We start from the raw sequence: 19,684 nt of genomic DNA on the forward strand, positions 1-19,684 counted from the left end.
AAAAAAAAAATTTTTTTAAAAAAAAAAAAAAAAAAACAAAAAAAAAAAAAAACACCTAGACAGTAAGCAAAGTATGATTTAACTTTATTGCAATTCTAATAGAACTCTCTAATAAACCAAAACATAAAATGAAGAAATTCAAACCTTTAAAGTATTGAAATCACAAGATGAAATATGAAATTAACCATTTTCTTTTCTTGAAACTAAATAGTAAAATTATTCATGCATATTTCTTCATACAAATATTAAATAAATAAATAAAATCATTGCTATTTTAGAAGAATTCTTAGATTCTATGAATCAGATAAAGTATAATGTTTTAGTCAAGACATAATTACACAAATAAAAACATAGTGGCAGCTATCCAACTTGCCGAAATAGCTTAGAGATGATAACGCGCTAAGTAAAATATAGAAAAGACATTCAAGATATTGTAAAGCGGTGTTAAATGTACGTACCTGCCAGTCAGGGATTGCATCAGGCAACTCAATAGGTATGAGATTTGCATCTGAAAAAAATCATTAGGCAAGTGAGTGTCTATTAGCTTCGAGTTCAACCATATTGAACAAGAAAGCCTCAAATTGATTAAATATTAAAGAAATCTTTGGTCATAACTCATTTCTTTATTTTTCAAATTGATTCATGTTTCACTCAATCTCATTTATTCTTTTACTCATCTTTCTGCCTTGTTCTTGTCCACACTTGTACTGACCTTCCAATCTTTTTTTTTTAATAAAAAAAAAGGAAGGAATTAGAACCCAGGGAGAAAACACAAAGAGAAAAAAAAAGGTTTTAAATTCCTGGCACAAGGCCCTCTAAACAGATCTAGTCTCTCCGAACAGATATTTTTGAAGAGTCATTCCAATTCCTAATGGGGAAAACACAACAGAGAAACCACAGCAGGGGAGTTCCAAAGCTTGTATAAAATAAGGGAAACCACACTTAGTGATTTTCGGCTACGAGTCAGAAAAATTATTCCAGCCCATTCTCAGGACATGAAGCAGATAGTTATGGAGATGGAGTATCTTCTCATTTCTTAGCTCTATATTTTATATTTAGAAATTTCAAAGCATTAGTGCACTACTCTGAGGTGCTTAAAAAACAAAAAGAACATATACATACAGTAAACACAAGCTAAGAAAGAGATATAATTCATTGTTTCACCTGTTGAGCAGTGGTTGAATACAGAGGGTGAGTCGATGGAAATAGCAAATTTGGTGAGGTATAATGGTCTGTCCTCTCTCCCAACTGAAGCAGAAGGTAAAGGTTGATACCTTTCAGACAGAGTTGCTTGGAAGAAAGATGAGCTCACCTGCGAGGTTTGTGGTCTGTATCTGAAGCTATCTTCTAGGGCTTTTTGGGTATGTATTGGTCGAGTATATTCTAATTAATTAAGAATCATTAATTATTTAATTACTTAATTATATATATATATATATTAAAATTATTATTTATATATTAAAATTATATGTCACTAGTTTATTGAAATGTTTATCGTAACTAATCATCTACACAATTTGCTAAATAAAATAATTCTTGCGTCCAAACAATTGCTACAGTTTTCGCTAAAAAAAATTGCTACAAAACTAGTATGTCGCAAAGCTACCAATGAAAAAAAATTCACCAAAGAAATTGCGACGGAATATTGTACGTCGCAAGTTTCCCGCCCAAAAAAATCTTTCCCGCTAAAAAAATTTTGGTGAACTTTTCAACAAAATCTCAATTGCGTCGTACGTTTGTCGCAATATCGTCATAAATGTCGTCGCAATAGCTCTAAACCCAATTTTTTATTAGATTGATACACAAATAAATAAATAAATAAATACATATATATATAAAAATTTTTTTATACATTTTGAATTAATTAATTATAATAGAAATTTAAAATATATTAAAATTATTATTTATGTATGTCGCAAGTTCGTCGAAATGTTTGTCGTAATTACTCATCTACAAAATTGACTAACCTAAATAATTCTTGCGACGAAACAATTGCGACGGAACAAGTAATGTCGCAAAGCTACCAATGAGAAAATAATTTCCCGCCAAAGTAACTGCGACGGAATATTGTACGTCGCAAGTTTCCCGCCAAAAATATGTTTCCCGCTAAGGCATTTTTATTGGACTTTTCAACATCTCAATTGCGTCGTACGTTTGTCGCAATATCGTCATAAATATCGTCGCAATAGCTCTAAATCTAATATTTTCCTCGGGCGATATGCTTGTCGCAAATTTGTCGGTATTTCTGTCGCAAAAGGTCATCTATTGCGACGAATTTGTCCGTCGCAATGTTTGTCCGTCGCTATAAGGGAAGTTTTCTAGTAGTGATTTAGAATGGTAAGGAATAATATGAAAAAAGACCTATATGCCTTTATTATTATTATTTATATGTATGTATTAAGAGAGAAGTACAGGGGTAAATTTGTCATACCATTTGGCTTTTTCTTCCCAATTGCAATGGAAAAAGAAATCCCACCCCTCACCTAAGATTTTGTTTTCCATGAAAATGAGGAATTGCACTTCCTTTGGAAAATAACTTCCAATGAACCAAACCCAAGAAAACTTCACTTCCCATGGTTTCTAAGAAAATGTTTTCCTTGAAAAAAAAGTTCAAGCGAACCAAACATGTCCGTATTGTAAATTGAGCTATAATGTGTGTTTTCAAACTTAAAGGAGCCACTTCTAGAATAAATACTAACAAATAATAAGAAGTTAGGTATGAAGTATATTTTGTTTGCCTTACAATATACATTATATTATTTTCTTATTTATATTTCTTCCCCATATTACATGGAGCATGTCTAATGGAAGTTAGTATAGGCGTATAGCTAAATATTTTGAATTCTCTTCTTGTTTCTTCTACTAGTTAATGTTGGAAAAATAACATAAAATGACATTTTAAGTGGTTATTTTGTGGTACAAATATATATATATATGGTTCACTTTTGAATTGGGTCGGGTCAACGTGTATTCAGATTCTTTGTAGTTAGACGAATAGATTGATATATTGTACGCTCAAAACGGATAATTGGGAAATGAGAAATCAGTTCTCAAAGTTGACCCATTTGAATTGGAAAAATGGGGGGAAAAACTTTAAATAGCTTTTGTCTCACATTGATTTTTATACAAGAGCCTTTCTAAGGCTTAGGCTTATTAAATTGTATAGCATTCTCTCTCGCGTGTTTGGACAACTGAAACTGCTTCTACTCCCAGGGATATTATTTTTCTTCTAATTTTGACATTTTAGCCTCATTTAATGTATTAATTCTTCTATTTATATATCTCTTCTCATTTGCATTCTTTTATGTTAAGCTATGCATTCTATTTATAGGATTTATTTTTGGGAAAATGACATCTTTAGTCCCTGAGTTATAGGGGTAGTGTCGATTCAGTCCTTGAGTTATGGCCGTATCGGAGTTTAGTCTCTCAGTTATTCGCGAAGTGGCGAGTTTAGTCCCTGGCCGTTAAATTTGATGAAAAAATAAAAAATATTTAAAATTTGAGGGGTAGGTAAAATAGAAAATTCACATTTTATTCTTCTTCTTATATCAAAACCACTTTTACAACATTATTTTTTCACTTCTTAGCCTAATTATTTTCAAGATTCTTCAATTTTAAAAGCATTTCAATAACTTTCAAATGACTTGTTAGGAACCTAACTCTCGTATAACAAACTTATTAAGACTTAGCACAAACAAAGAAATACTTGATCATTGTCTTCACACATGTGAAACACATTATCCTAACCATTTTCAATTTCTTTTACTAAGCAACTAGCAACAAATATCCTAACTATTTTTTTACTAAGCAACCATTTCCGTATATAACTGAGGGACTAAACTCGGATACGGCCATAACTCATGGACTGAGTCGACACTACCCCATAAATCTTTATCTTTACTAGATAAATAACTCTTTTATCTAGTAATAGAAGAGTTATTTGCCAAGGACCTTGTGGTCCAGTGGCATCAAACCCTTCCCTTTATACGGGAGGTGGTGGATTCGAGCCTCAGTGGATAGATTGAGAAAGTAGTTATGAACAGATACTGCATTGTAATAGAGTTCTAATATTCAAAAAAAGGAGTTATTTCGATTGTGTATTTTGGACCCGGTTCCTGGGTACATAGAATAATTTGCCTCAGCTTTCTACTTTGTTTAATTTTAATGATTTCAATTGTTTCGAATACGTAAGTTTTAAAATTTTCATTTTAAACAAATAAACACTTCCATTAAATTTCAATTGTTTCGAATATGTAAGTTTTAAAATTTTCATTTTAAACAAATAAACACTTCCGTTAATTAATATATGAACTTAGTACGTACATCAGAAAGAAAAGAAGGTGGCGAATCAAACCAGGCCCTACAGTCAGCCGTGGATATGGCCTCCTGAGCAATCTGGGAAGTCGTATTCGCAAACCGTTTAACAAAATAAAAGCTAATCTTATGAAAATCATTAGCAATTACACGGATCCTCAAGAACTAAATCAAAATAGGAATCAAGTGAAGTACTGTTAAGTCGTCCTTGAATAACCAGAAGAGCATCAGTCTCAACATGCACTGCATCAAAATCCTTTTTCCTTTAACCAACCCAATTCTTCGCGACCACAACAATGAAATCTCCCTCTGAGTTTCTAACAACAAAATCGAGCCCTATTGAATTAAGTTTTAGTTTTACGATTCGAATAGTTATGTAACACGAATTATTTTATCTCAATTTTTACGTAATATAATTTCTATTCAATTATATACATGTTTGTTGGTTTTTGTAGGAAGCTGTGATTATTTGTTGGTTTTTGTAGAAATAAAAACTCATTTTTGATTTTTAAACTAGTGTGGGTGGTGATTTTTTCAAAGAATTATACTTTGGTGGGCTCCACAATATGAGAAAGGAAAGCAAGAGGACGGAGAGAAGTGTGTGGTTCACAAAAGGCACGTCCCATTTTTGTTCCTTTTTTGTTCTCCTTCTTCTCAACCCCCACTTATAAGTTATAAGGATGCTTTCAGTGTCTAAGTTCTCACAAAATACTCATGTGGGACAATTTTATGTAAGATGGATCTCAAATACTTTTTTAACATTTGGTAATCACAAGTTGTTTAATATTTTGCAAAGTTATGAATTAAAATATTAATCATATCCAAATATATACACAATTAATAAAATATAAAAACCTCACTCTACTTATGATAAATTATTAGCTAAAAAAGGAGCATAAATCCTAAAATTATTTGCAATTATTTAACCCCTAAAAAAAACCCTACAATCAGCTACTCTTGAACTTACAAATTAAAGAAAGTTCCTAGTAACTAAATGAGAGAGAATTGGCTATTGGCTGATGACGCTCCGATCTTCATCAGCCTGATCCCCAGATTTTTTCTGTTCATCTTCTTCAATGCAGTACTTCTTCCAATACCAATGCTTCTTCCAAGCTCTCTCGTTCATCTCATCTATGGGGATTCCCTTTGTTTCCGGCAAGAAAAATATAGTAAAGCACATCATAACCACAATCCACACGGCGAAGAAGAAGAAGGTCGCGGATTTCATGTGGCACATCATCGTCAGGAACGCCTGAGCTATGATGAAGGTGCAGATCATGTTGGTGCTCACGGCGAAGAAGAATCCGGCGGTTCTGGTCTCCAGGGGGAATATTTCGCTGGGGATTAGCCAGCCTAGAGGGCCCCACGACCACGCGAAACCCGCAACGAACACGCACACCACGATTACCAGAATGTGCGCGTATTTCTCGGGGATGGCGTTAGTGGATTGCAGATGAACGGCCAGGATCCCTCCCGCGACGCACTGCCCCGCCAGCATCTGGATGGCGCCTTCCACGAGCAAAAACCGCCGGCCGAAGCTGTCGGCGAAGAGGATGGTGACGACGGTGGAGACGGCGTTGACGCAGCCGGTGATCACGGCGGACAGCAGCGACGCGTTGGCCCCGAACCCGACGGTCTGGAACAGGACGGGCGCGTAGAACATGATCACGTTCATGCCGGTGAACTGCTGGAAGAGGGCGAGGAGCGTGCCGCACACGAGCTGGGGCCGGCTCGACCGCTTCATCAGGTTCCTGAACGGGTGCTTGATCTTGTTCGCCATCTCCGTCGCGCGGACGATCTCGTCGTACTCTCTCTCCACGTTTTCCAGGCCACGGATCTTCTTGAGAGCGGCTAGGCCTTCGTCTTTCTTGCCGCGCTCGATGAGGCTCGTGGGAGTCTCGTGGATGAGGAGAGAGCCGAAGCCGAGGATGAGGGCCGGCACCGCGGCTCCGCCCAGCGAAATCCTCCACCCGTATCCGACCATCCGAGAGGTTCCATAGTTGATCAGATTCGCAATCAATATGCCAAAGGTGATTAGCAGTTGAAAGCTACAGTTGAGAGCTCCTCTGTACTTTGGTGGAGCAATCTCTGATATGAACAATGGCACCGCCTACGTGCGTGCATGCATGCATGAGATTAGTTTTTACATTTCAAGTTCTCTGTATACTCTCAATTCTTACTTCCCCTCAATTTTATAATAAACACATAAATATAGATTCACACAATATTTTTTTTTATAGAAAACATGCATTTTTAATCTCTCAATTATTCTTTGAGAATTTCCTGCTATTATTACAATATATACCCTGAAATCCTCAAAAAAGTCAACCCCTAAAACAACTAGAACAACAAAGCTATTAAACTCTATTCAAAATTTTTTAATACGAATATTTTAATACTTTTTAATGTGTTTTAATTATAATTTTCTTTAGATATCATTTGTAATTTTTTAAATTTTTTTTAAAACTTGATTTTAACAAGTTCAGGTAAGAAAATATAGGGACGGTGTACAGGGGAACAATTTAGGAAAGAAAATTGTCAATTCTCAATTTATATAATTATATATCGATCCAAATATTCTTAAAATATTATAACAAATCCATTCCGTGCAACGCACGGGAGAAAATACTAGTAAATATAATAAAATTATAAAATACAAGTAAAATTTTAATAAAATTAATATTTTTGTTGCTCGTTAAAAGGTGTAAAATTGTAATAAAATTTAATAGTAATGTTGCTCTGAGTTAAAAATGTATATTGTAACTAAAATTACTAGTAAAAAATAATTAAGGGACTAAAAATATTTTTTCCCCTATTTTTTTTTCTTCTATTTCATAACAACCTACAATTACTAAGGATTAAATAATATATATTACCTGGTTGCCAAAACCAACGCCGGCGCCGAGACAAATGCGGCCAGCAATGAGCATACCAAGATTCATGGCGGCGGCGTTGAGGACAGCGCCGATGAGGAAGAAGAGGGAGGCGAATTGCATGGTAGGTTTCCGGCCGAAACGGCGGCAGCACTTCGACGCTATCAAGCTGCACACCATGGCGGCGAGGTACAAGGAAGAGGTGAACAGCTGCAAGTATTCATTATCGTACTTGCAATAGTTGTCCTCCTTAGCCTCGTGCTTTTTTACGTAAACCGTCGGAAAAAACTTCTTCAGGAAATCATCCATGGATGTCACTCCACCTACCAATATCGACAACACAAAACAAAAATGAGCTGAGGCCACTAACAAATACTAATTTTGTTATCTATTAGGGTCGGAATCTGCGAAAAAATTTACTTGAAACAAAATACTTAACCAATCAAGTTACTTAACATTTAATTACATTGAGATAATTCTAGCTAAGATGCTAAAAATAGAAACATAAGGCCATGAGTTCAAATTTCAGCCTAGCTTGAGCGGATCAATTTGAATATCTCAACTCTTTGAAACCGATAAGCTATGAGCAATATTTAAACTGATTTACTTTCCTGTGATCACAATATTACACACACCCTTAATTAGGTAGTGCTTTAATCACCCAAAAAACATTTAATAACAATTATACATAATAATATATTATCTATTTCTATTAAAACATTTGCTATATATATGCCACCTATAAATATAATAATTAGGTGGGAGTAGGGGAGGGGATATCTGTGCTATTGCCCTCTCTGGATCCGCCCCTTATATCTACCCATAATAATCAAAGCGTGGAAGTAAATAATAAGAAATGAGCTGGCGATGGTGTCATTCTTGAGAGTTTTGTTTATGAGACTCAGCCTGAGTCTCCTCCTCCTTATATTGCAAAAAAAAAAAAATGAAAGAAAAAGTACCTGAAATACCAATGTCGTAGCCAAACATGAAACCACCAAAGGCAGCAACGATGCAGCAAAGGAATACTTGTCCGGTGAGTTTTGCCGGAAAATCACCGGAACCCTTCTCGACGGCAATCGCATGGGCCATGGCTACTTACTTTAATTTTCTGCTCCCAATTAAGATTTGTAGAGAATCTGTGGTGGTTTGGATCTATATATAATATATACATACAAGTGACGACTTGTGTATCTTTTTATAGTGTTTGTTTAGTTAGAAATTTAGAGAAGTTGACTCTAGCTAACACACTTAAAAGGATAAAAGGAAATATTTTAAAGATAATTCTAATTTAAAATCTGGATAATTATAACCCTGAGATCTCTCAAACCGTACGTGTAACCATAATAATTGGGACTCAAGTAATGCTCATCTGACTAATTCAGCAATGCTCGCTTACAATGTGGATATTCGGATCTATCATCATCATCATTTACAGACCTAATAAATCATTAATCGTTAATTACTCCGCTTTAGAAAATAATTATGGATAATTTTCAATTCTATATAAGGTTGGTGATCTTTGCAACTCAGACTGTAAAAACAAATGCGATAAAAAGTGGAGGGGTGCCTAGTATTACTTTATATATATATAAAATATTTATGTTAGTAGTATTAATGACTTATTATATAAGTTTATATATCTTGTTTAATTATTAATTAAGCATACATAATGGACCAAATTTTTTTTTATGGACTAGTGCATCGGGGATTTAATTGCATTAGCATTTCATTGTGCTAGTTTTTATTTTTTTTAAAAAATAATTTTTATTTGTATGTTTGTGTATAACACTACATGATGAACTATAATCTATAATTAATCATATGTCTGGTCCTATTGATTATTTTGAAAGAAAACAACGTATGGAGAATAATTTTGAGAACAATTAGTTTGATTGTTGTCTTTGTGATTCTTTAATTTGATTATTATTTTGGTTACAAATTTACAATATTTACTAACACAAATGGATTGCGCACACGTACTATAGTACTCATTGCAGGCCATATCCCATGTTAATTTTGAACTAAATTTGATTAATCCATCAATATTAAACTAGTTTTTTAATAGTTACATATTTTACTTTTATTCCACAACTATTTATGTGACCATTTTTTTTTTGTTATTGATCTTTTCAAATTGACTAAATTTAATTTAACATATTTAAAATGTTCGCACATCTATTAAAATATATAAAAGTCAATAATGTTAAGGTTCTAACAAAAAAAATACTAAAATATATAAAAGTCAATAATGTTAAGGTTCTAACAAATTAAAAAAATAGTTTTAATGTGATGAGGACATGAGATCCCGAGGGTCCATTTTATTAGGAAAGTGTTGACCCGGGGTGTCCATTTTTATTGCTAAGGAAAAAAGGAAGCTTGTAGCAAAATATTATAAGAAGTGCTACTAGGGGTATCAAACCCACAACCTCCTACTCAACAATACAAGCACCAACTACCCAGGCTACTCAAAATATCAGGCACTTTTATTTCGAGCAAATAATTTTACCTTCATTTTCATTTATCAGATAACTGCGCATTGTGCATATTTATCAATGTGAAATTTTGGTGAAAGTAAAGAAAATTTCAATTGAATTTAGTCAACTTGAATAAACTGAAAGACCAAAATGATCAAATTAATAATTTATAATAATAAAATAAAATATTATTATAATCAATAGATTACAAATTGAATCAATCTTTCTTTCTTTTTTTTTTTTTTTTAAAGTTATTCAATGAAATAGAGTTTCATGTTTGAACTATATTGATATGTATGTATAATATATTTAACCTTATAAAAAGAATTCATGAGATAATTAATTTATAGTTAAATTTTTATTAGATTTAACTATTTAAGTGTGATATTGATGATAATTAAAGTTGTGAGTTTAATATTATCCGCACACATATAATTTTTGTAGGAGCAGGAATGAGATATGAATTTCATTACCTACACAAGTGCATGTGCGAAGAGTAGTGTGGGTGTGCGCGTGGGCGTGGGAATATATCTCCCACTCCTACCTCGTTCCATTGCCATTCCTATGGGAGAGGCATCAATGGAAGACTCATAAGCATCCACATCAATGGTGCAAAGGGGGTTCATAGTACAAAGGCTCATGACATGGAAGAGAGAGAGTCCAAGAAAGAGAAAGAAACGCACCTTCTGCAAAATAGAGATATTAGAACAGTAAATTAGCAGAGGAAAAAGGGAGAAAGGTTGCGCCTGACGCGCGTCAGGCGCAACCATGGCGCGCCTGACATCTGAGTTTTTTTATTTTTTATTTTTAAAATTTTGATTTGTTTTATTTATTTTTTCCTCCCATCCCATTTTCTCTTTCCTAATCACACTTAAAAAAACTCCTCAATTACCGCGAAAAAACTCCATTGATAAGGATGCTCTAAGGGATAATATGGAAATTGATCAATATGTTATTTCTTTGTCAAGTTTGAAATTGTTCACAATATGACTCGAGGTTCGTGACCCATCACAATTAAGGATGTTGACATTATCATGTTGAGTAGATATTATGTATATGTTAGATTGTAGTATTTTTTTTTATAAAATTAAGTATGGATGAACAAATACTACAATGTAATAGAGTCAGTACTACTAAAATAGAGTCAGTACTGCTAAAAAAATATATTAAAGTAAATATATTTTCAATAAACTATTTAAAATAAATTACATTTGACATTTAAGTGACTTTTGAAAATAATTCAGTGGTAAATTTGCATTTTGATATATAACATTTCATAACATATTCATATTCTCCTTTAAAAAAAAACATTTCATAATGTGAGCATAAATATAATATAAACATAAATGTGCAGTCCAACTATCGGCTTAAGCTTTTAGTTGAGATGGAGCACATAGGCTTTTAGTTGTAAGAAAAAATTTACTCCGTAATAATTTATACGTTTAATCGTAATATTATATGAAGTTTAAATTATATTGTTTAAAATTAGGGGGTTTAAGAGAAATTAATTTTTATTTTAGTCCATAAAAAAACCTTTGACCCTTGCCCAAAACAGAGGCTACGGCTGTGAGAGCATGTTTGTTACGATGCAGACAATCACACAGAAGCAAACATCCTCTGTTTTGAGTGGTGATCGGCAACACCATGTGCACTCCAATATAAATAAATAAATAAATAAATAAATATATATATATATATATATATATATATAGGGCCAGGTTCAGGTGCGGCCGTGCTCTCCCGTGCGGCCGTGCGGTTCACACCATTCAATGTTACGAAATACACCACTCAATGTTAAGAAACACACCACACAAATATACACTGTGGTGTGTTTCTTAACATTGTGGTGTGTTTCATTGTGATGTGTTTCTTAACATTGAGTGGTGTATTTCGTAACATTGAGTGGTGTGTGACCGCACGGCCGCACGGGGGAGCACGGCCACACCTGAACAAAAATCTATATATATATATATATATAAAATTTTTTGAATTAATGAGTCGTTTTGATCCTTCGACTATGCTGTAATTATTAAATTAGTTTTTGAGTATTAATTTTGACTAATTTGATCCTCTGTCAAATTGATCGAGGACTAATTTGACAATTACAAATGATCTAATCAGTTAAGAAATCAATAATTGAGGATTTAATTAGTACTCGTACCTCTCAAAATTTTAGCTCAAGAATCCTTTTATTTACTCTGTATTAAAAAAATTTGTCTCCATACTTAACTTATACCAGACTATTACACACAAGGGTCCAAATTCTAACCTGAAGAGTTTTAGTTACAAAATATTATTTGTAAGAAACTGAGAATTAAATCTTCACCCTATCATTATATTAGAGTGCTAACTTTATATTATCAGTTGAGTTAATCCGTCGGACATGTTCACTCCAATATTATTCCACATGTCACCAAAGTGCACTCCAATATTATCCCCAATCTCACCAAAGTGCTTTCTCCTCTCCTGTCATTACCAAAAAGTCACCGGTGTCTTCGGTAACCCATCTCATTTTTTTTTTCTCTCTCTCTGAGTTGGGTGTTTGTTGGCACCACTGACCAGTGACTCACTTGCCAGGAAAATCTTGACCCAACAGCAGTCTTAGCTCTCTCTGTGTCTCTGTTGCTGCTTCAAGAGCTCAAGAGCAGTTCAAAAATGGCAGTGAGTATTTCCGTTTGATATATTTACTTCATTGCTACTATCTCTAGTGAGTCTTTTGGCGCACTGTTATTGATATTTCTGAGTTTCTTTTTGCTGCAAACCGGATTTCTTTTTTTTCCTGATTGATCTATAGCGAAATTGAGCTTGACTTGATTCTTCGGTAGTGTAAGATTTGGAAAAAGATGAACCTTGGGAATTGTGATCTTTGGTGGGTGGGTGAGTGGGAGAGGGGTTGTTCCCTATGCAAAATTGCAGACTCCAGAACCTAATAGCGAAGACATAATTTTATTTCTTTATACTTGCGTAGCGGTCTGAGCCATGTTTCGATGACAGGATACTAGACTCGGCTCTCCAATATGGTCCATTTGGATCTGGATGGATTCTGGTAGCTTTAGTTGAGCATTTGAAGTTGGAATTTAGGTGTTTATATATACTGTTATAGGAAACCAATTGCAGCTTAGGCTCATAAGTTATATGCTAGCATAGAGTGTTTATGGCTTATGATTTGGAACTACCTCAAACTTCAAAAGCTGAACATTTTGTTCTATCAATTGATCATGTGCTCGGTAACTATAGACGAATGAAGTATTAAATAGGATGATTAGAATGCACGCTTTATATGCTGGTTGTAACTCTTGGTATAATATGCCTTTAATTTGGGATATGTAATATGTTCCTATAGTAATCTTAGATTATGTGGTGCTAGAGCTTTCATTTGACTTTGACATGGTTGTGTTCCTATGCTGGCTTTGAGCGAGAGAACTATGAGGAGCATATGATTGCTAGCCAACTCTGGAGCCCGAGCTAGGGTGATCCAACAAATGCATTACGTTTTTCTGGGTTTAATTTTTTATTCTTTCATCTGAACCAGTATCAAATTAATTTTGTAGTTGACAGCTAGATATATTTAATTGATTTCAATTCTTATATTCAAGAACCTACAGATTTTAACCACATTTCTAACAGATTCTGTCTATTCTTTAAGTTGTGGTTTGGAGTTCTTTATACAATTATACAGATAAGTTAATGATTTCAGGGCTAAGAATTCTTGGTATTCCCAAATCATCTACGTAAAGTCAATTAATCTGTATCATAAGGTTTGGAGTTTCAATGGGATAAACTCAAGATCTGTGACCCAAAGTTCTGCTTTAAGATATGGTTATTGTGAGAAAAAATGTGTTTGGCTTCTTTTCTGGAACTCTGAACCAAGTGTTTGATATGCAGAATGGGGTGCAAGGATTTTGCTGATACTGAGTTATGAACTCTTGAAAAGTGACAGACAATGTTTCCTTATTTTATAAATTGAAATATATAATTACACAAAACTGTTCTGTCAACAACAGCTATCCCCTCCCCAAAAATGCCAAGTGAGAAATTATCTAGAAGTAGCATATCCTTATATGTAGACATAAAACGAAGGGAAATGAAGAAAAAAATTTCTTTCTTACCTATTTTTTCTTCTGGTTGGGGTTGATTATGGTGTTGAGGAAAGCTTTGGGAGGGGAATGCATTCAACCCAAGATAACGGTACAACGAAACTCTGCAGCCATACAGAGAAGGAATATAAGATGTAGGCATCAGTCTTAATGCTGTAGGCTAAAATTTTGTTGTATTACGGACCGGAATTGCTTATATATTTGTATTTGTGTATGTCTATATACTAGACATGAATAGCTACACCCATCCATCCTGAAATTCTTGTCATTTATAATTCCATGTAGTCATTACTTGATTAGGTAGGTAGTATACATTCTTGCCTTTTAGGATAGAGATTGACAATAGTGAAAAGCTAATGTCGTCTGCATTGCCTGGCCTAGATTTGTTTGAGTTCTTGTAATTTCCTTCCTATTGTATCGCCAAAAAAAGTACTGCTTTGAGCATGGGAATGCAGGAGGTGATATCTAGTTATGATTGCTTGCCCAATTTATAAAAACCATTTGCTAAATAGAAATTATGAATTTTATCCTTCTCTTCAAATGAATTAATATGAAACTTGAAAGTGATCTCAGACAATGTTTCCAAATCCCGCCATTTACTATTGGAATTTGGAAACAATATCCTGGACTCCAATTGAAAATGAATGCCTGGATTTCAGAATGGTGGGGCTGGAGTTAATCATTCTTGTGGTGGAAGAATTGAGAAAAATTATATCAATGGTTGTGGGCTTGGAGTGGATTAAGGGTTTCACATTGGCAACCCCTTGAGATCTTTGTAGGTTTGAGCATATATAATATATAAACATAAATGTGCAATCCAACTATCAGCAACTTTTAGTTGAGATGGAGCACATGCTTTAAAGGTATTAGAGCCAACCCCATGCCAAAGGTCATGGGTTTGAAGACTATGATCCACGTGTTGCTTGGAGCAACCAGTTCGCACACTTGAGGGGGCATGTTGAACATATAATGAGTCTGCATATGACACCATTGTTGGCAACATAAAGGAGGATCATCTCTAAACAGTCTAGAACAAGGTAACTTCAAGGTGGGTAGTGGGAAGAGATCTCATTTCTTCTGATTGCTTGATTGGCCATTCTCCTTTGGAAGATATTTTTCATAACCTTAAAAGGATTTGATACATATCCCAAGTCTATGGATGTGCAAAGTTATGCATACAAATCATGTTTTGAAGCAACTTTGATGAACAAATTCCCAAAGAAGTGACGGTGAATGTAAAATTGGATGAATTACAATGTCTGAGAGATCTAAGGAAAGTCCTTCGGAGCTCTTACTATAGGACCCTGAAGGTGAAAAATACCCCAAAATGCCCAAATTTCCTTGGAAGGCCTATAGTTACATAGCTGCTTTTGACTCAGTTCTAATATTCTTCCAGATAGCAACTGGCACTCTGGCAGAGAAGGGAACATGTGCTGGTGAACAGGTTCTATACGTGAAGAAACAGTTGACCATATTCTCTCATTATTCACCCTCTGAAATAACAGCTAATATCTGGAATTATGTTTTCGCTGTTTTCTGAAATTCACTGGCTGATACTGATGATTACAAGGAGCTCCTGTTGGTATGATTGTCTGGAGAGGTTGTTAGTAAACGAGTTCCAAAACTGTGGTAGTCAGGAAAGAGACTAAGAGAGTATTGGTTGCTCTTTTGATGGGGTAGAAAGTCCTGAGCTTAGGCTTAAGAATAGATTATCTGGTGGGCATTATTTTCAAGTTAACGGGAAACTTGTAGCTGATTGTGTAGACCTATTTAGCTCTTCACAATTATGAGTCATTGTTAGAGTTTTCTAAGCCCCTGCTTGGTGCTGAACAAAAGAGGTTTACTTCTTTTTTAATAAATGCATGGTTTGCTTAAAGAATTGCCTACTATTCTTATTGGTGAACATAAAAAATGGTCCTGCATGAACTTTTTGCACAATAGGCCAGGAAACAGAGAATATATTCTCCTCCAAAATACGAATGACCTAAGATGGCCCTTCTTTGCTATCAAGTTACTGAAATGTGCCTGGTTTCAATTTTCTGTATCTTGAAATCGTGATTTTTAGAATATGCCTTGTACATTACCTTACGTTATATGGTTCAAATTTGTACAGCAGCACTTGCAATCACCGACTTCTGGCAACTTGGAAGGTGAAGGAGTTGTCCCCCATGCTGCCAATTCTGAGAATACCGAGAAGAGTAAGAAAGGTGATTACATGAATCCACATCATCCTCAAGAAGATCCCAAGGCTGGATCCAAAGTCTTAGAGGGATTAGATGGCTCAAGGACATTAACTGACTCTCCTCAAAATCAACATAGTGGTGCAAAACCCGAAAGCAGCAAAACAGATATGGAAACGCCGAAGGGCCCTGAACCTTTGAAACCAAAACACGAGCGGCAGCTGAGTCAAGAAGAAGGTGATTTACGGAGAACTACTGATTCTCCCTTGCGACATGAGAGTGCTGGAAGAAAATCCCCTCTCGAGTCGCCTCTTCATCGCAATGCTGGTTTCAGTGCTGGTGATACCCCAAAGAGAGCTTCTCGTCAAAGTGATCGCAGCCTTGAAGTTTCGCCACTGCACCCTCATTCCCATGCAAGGCTTGGAGGTAAAGGGAGCGGGGTTTCTTCTCCCTCGTGGGAAAGAAAAGGTTCATCTGAAGGTGGCCGTGGAATAGCTCCCTCAACACCTGCGAGGTCCCGGCTTAGACCAGTTGCAAAAGTTGATGACACAGTAATGCTTCTTCCCCTTCTTTCATCTTCTACATTTTGGGAAATGCACGAATCTGGTCACATCGTAAACGCTAAAAGTTTTATTTGTAGTTTGTGTCTTAAAAGGAAAAAACAAAATCATAAGCAACTGCTTAAATGACATCACTTTTATGATTGTCAAAGATTTTTTTTTTTTTTTAGTACTATTGACTCTGTTACAATGCAGTATTTGTTCATAACTACTTTCTCAACCTACTGAAGCACAGAGAGTCAATATCGTCTCCCTGAGACTTGAACCCACCCCCTTCCATATGAGAGTCAAAGATTTAGTCATTTGCTTTTTAAATTTTTATAAAATTTTAAGAAGTGAATTAAAAGAAAGCTTGTTATAGATTGAATTGTTACAGAAACCAGTAATGACCTTGTCTAAAAGAAATAGGCTCTCTCATGCTTTCTTCAAATTTCCTTCTTTTCCTAAATTCCTATTAATCTATCATTTCCTTCAAATTTCAAATAACATAAATCTCTCAAGGACCTTGCAATCCAATCACATTCTCTCGAGTATCACATATGTCTATATAGCATGTTTTAGTGTTCTGTCTAATCTAGCTGACACTGGTAGAGGCATTACTTTCACTGCAGCCTGATAACAGTCCCGTTGTTCCCAAATTTGGAGACTGGGACGATAATGATCCCGCATCAGCAGAACAATTCACTCAAGTATTTGACAGAGTGCGGGATGATAAGCTGAGTGGCGCTGGAAAAGTACCCGCATTGCCAACCGATGCATCTTACTCAAACAGTGAGAGGCAATACAGAAACGAGAATGCAAAGGTATGCTGCCATCTCTGTACTGCAATTATCAAAAATGTTTTTAGAACTTTAGCTAGAGCCGGATTTTGAAAGGAAATTTTCCTAATTAAATTTGTTCCAATGCGGTCCAATATTTTCAATTTTTTTTTCTTCTCTCGATTATCTATCTCCCAGGGCTGTTCATGCTTTCCATGGGTTAGAAAGTGACAAAGCGTCAAATTGATGAATAGAGTGGAGCACACGAGGCATGTATACTACATATTTCTTGAGAGTCTGGGTTATTGTATATGGTTAGTCTGGTTTAAGTATATTCTTCCTGTGTTGTTTTGTATGAAGATAATGGAGAAAGAGATTGAAAGAAAAAAGGAAAAATAAGGGGCCTCTTCTCCTCAATTATTCTGAGATATATATGGTTTCATCTTATTTGTATTGCATATGTTGCAAGTCTACATACACTATTCTGATGATCAGAAATGAATTCATGTTCTTTTTTTCTCAATATTGTTTTTCCTACCACAGATACTATAACCAGTTTGAAATATGAACATGTAACTGTACAAATACTATGAACAATGGCGAATCCATATTTTTTGTGGCAGGGTACCATTTCTTTTCTTATCTTTTCTTTTATATATATATATATATATATATATATATATATAAAATAAAATAAAATAAAATAATGATATAAATGACTAGATGAGTGTCTAACCAGAAATAAAAAAATGTTCTGGTAATTAGATGCAATTTTAACTTGTACAGATGTCTGTTCTTTCTTATACAGTCACGGGACATTTAGTCGGAGGAATTACAATTCCATTATTACCTAATTCCCACGTAATTTCGAAGGCAAGCAAATTCCTTCGTTTGGTGGGAGAAAATTGTAATTTCGTAGAATTGAAATTCCATCATTTTTATCGAATTAAAATCTCTTGCCTTCCTTGGTATTTCAATTCCAAGAATTTTAGGAAGAAAAAAAAAATTTTGGGACAAAATTACCACTCTTTTTTTAACAAAAATTTATGATTGACTTCTCTCTTTCCATTATAGTGTGTTTTCTTCTTCTTCTACTCTCAACACATCATGTCAATCAGTAGGCTAACCTTAATGAAATATGTTTTGCCAACCTTAATGAAATATGTTTTCTCAAAACTGTCTTATCTATTTTATTGCTTTTGTTATTCAATTCTAAGGTTTATTTATACCGTGCTACAAAAATTTTCAAAAGTAAAATTTGAATTTGGTCATTTAGAATTTAGAATTTAGAATTTATAAATAATAATAATAATAATAATAATAATAATAATTATTATTATTATTATTATTATTACTACGGACATTTTGGACTTTATACTATTTAGTATTTATATATTCCGTTTCAATGTATACCAAATATTGGAATTGAAATTCCTAGTAATTCTATTCCTGCAAACCAAACACTGAATTTAAATTACCACTTTATTCCCACATATTCATCTCCCATAAAATTACAATTCTTTTCCCACCTAATTCTTTCGCTCCAACCTAACGCCCCGTCATAGATTTTTTTTTTTTTTTTTTAAAGTTTGCCCTTATTCTTCATTTTCCCTCATAAATCATAAGTTGTTAATGCCTTTTAAATGATTATGTTTGAGGGATTGTAATAGTGAGAGAGCATAGCTTTTTACGATTTTGACAATAATTTATTTATTTATTTTTACTTTTCAAATGATGAAAATTAATTTTAATAATTAAATTAGCTCATAATAATTGATAATTATTTTTTATTTATTAAAATAATATTTCAATGTCTTTTAGGGTGTGTTTGGTTGACATGTTTAGCTATCAAGAATGAGTATCAAAATCATTATTATTGTTTAATTGACAGGTTTTTAGAACACTACTATGTGTTTTAATTAACCCCTTAATTGCAAAAACTCATTCCCTAATAAAATAAGGGGTTCATTTCCCTTTCCTCCTCTTCCCCAACTATTAATAATCATTCCCATTCCACCCTACTACCAAATATGCAAAATGCTTTCACCAAAACCCATTACCATTACCAAGTATTTGATACCATTCCGATTTCGATTCCCATGTGCGAACCAAACACACCCTTAATTCTTGTGATTATTATTAGAACCCTGTATTCTAGTTACATTAGAACTCTTTCTTCCTCTCTTTGTATTATTGTAAATCTACCTTTTATCATTCCTTACCTAACTAGAACTCTTATTGTTATAAATATCTCTTCCTTATTTTGTAAATCAGATTGATCAATAATAAAATTCTTAGTAAAATTATTGTTTTCATATGGTATTAGTAGACTAAACGATCCATGGATGCAAACCTTGCCAACGCCGCCGCCAGCCGGTGAAATCGCGACCACAACCTCCTCCTCTCACAATGTCTCAAATATTGTCTT

General features: G+C 34.3%; 3 protein-coding genes across 9 annotated transcripts in view; 1 reads left to right on the plus strand and 2 right to left on the minus strand.

The window, feature by feature from the left end:
• LOC116014792 overlaps nt 1–1,339 on the minus strand; it is a 9,214-nt gene extending 7,875 nt beyond the window's left edge. For all 6 annotated transcript variants that reach the window (XR_004097486.1, XR_004097489.1, XR_004097488.1 and 3 more), the window contains exons 1-2: nt 1,165–1,339; nt 459–508 (exon numbers count right to left, since the gene is read on the minus strand). The gene's annotated coding sequence lies outside the window, so the exon portion shown is untranslated. The remainder of the gene's footprint in view (nt 1–458; nt 509–1,164) is intronic.
• Nucleotides 1,340–5,323: 3,984 nt separating this feature from the next.
• On the minus strand, nt 5,324–8,276 carry LOC116015777 (sugar transport protein 8-like). The gene is made up of 3 exons (XM_031255949.1): nt 8,147–8,276; nt 7,191–7,510; nt 5,324–6,424 (listed from the first exon to the last, which is right to left on the minus strand). The coding sequence occupies exons 1-3, from the start codon at nt 8,274–8,276 to the stop codon at nt 5,324–5,326; spliced, it is 1,551 nt and encodes a 516-aa protein (XP_031111809.1).
• Nucleotides 8,277–12,143: 3,867 nt separating this feature from the next.
• LOC116015289 (RPM1-interacting protein 4-like) lies at nt 12,144–17,779 on the plus strand. Of its 2 annotated transcripts, none has more exons than XM_031255328.1 (4): nt 12,144–12,322; nt 15,872–16,489; nt 17,110–17,301; nt 17,455–17,779. In XM_031255328.1, the coding sequence occupies exons 1-4, from the start codon at nt 12,317–12,319 to the stop codon at nt 17,485–17,487; spliced, it is 849 nt and encodes a 282-aa protein (XP_031111188.1). In that variant the 5' UTR covers nt 12,144–12,316; the 3' UTR covers nt 17,488–17,779. The 2 variants fall into 2 exon arrangements, with proteins under 2 accessions (XP_031111188.1, XP_031111189.1); XM_031255329.1 differs by having other exon boundaries at nt 15,875–16,489.
• The last annotated feature ends 1,905 nt before the right edge of the window (nt 17,780–19,684 follow it).

Source organism: Ipomoea triloba, chromosome 4 (genome assembly GCF_003576645.1).
Source record: "Ipomoea triloba cultivar NCNSP0323 chromosome 4, ASM357664v1".
Classification (NCBI taxonomy): domain Eukaryota; kingdom Viridiplantae; phylum Streptophyta; class Magnoliopsida; order Solanales; family Convolvulaceae; genus Ipomoea; species Ipomoea triloba.

Excerpts from the sequence above, each read along its gene's own strand:
- LOC116015777 (XM_031255949.1), bottom strand. The coding sequence starts at position 8,276 with ATGGCCCATGCGATTGCCGTCGAGAAGGGTTCCGGTGATTTTCCGGCA. Across the intron at positions 7,511-8,146 it reads CTACGACATTGGTATTTCAG|GTGGAGTGACATCCATGGAT; the intron begins GTACTTTTTCTT and ends CGATATTGGTAG. Across the intron at positions 6,425-7,190 it reads GCGTTGGTTTTGGCAACCAG|GCGGTGCCATTGTTCATATC; the intron begins GTAATATATATT and ends GCACGCACGTAG.
- LOC116015289 (XM_031255328.1), top strand. Across the intron at positions 16,490-17,109 it reads TTGCAAAAGTTGATGACACA|CCTGATAACAGTCCCGTTGT; the intron begins GTAATGCTTCTT and ends CTTTCACTGCAG. Across the intron at positions 17,302-17,454 it reads ACAGAAACGAGAATGCAAAG|GGCTGTTCATGCTTTCCATG; the intron begins GTATGCTGCCAT and ends TCTATCTCCCAG.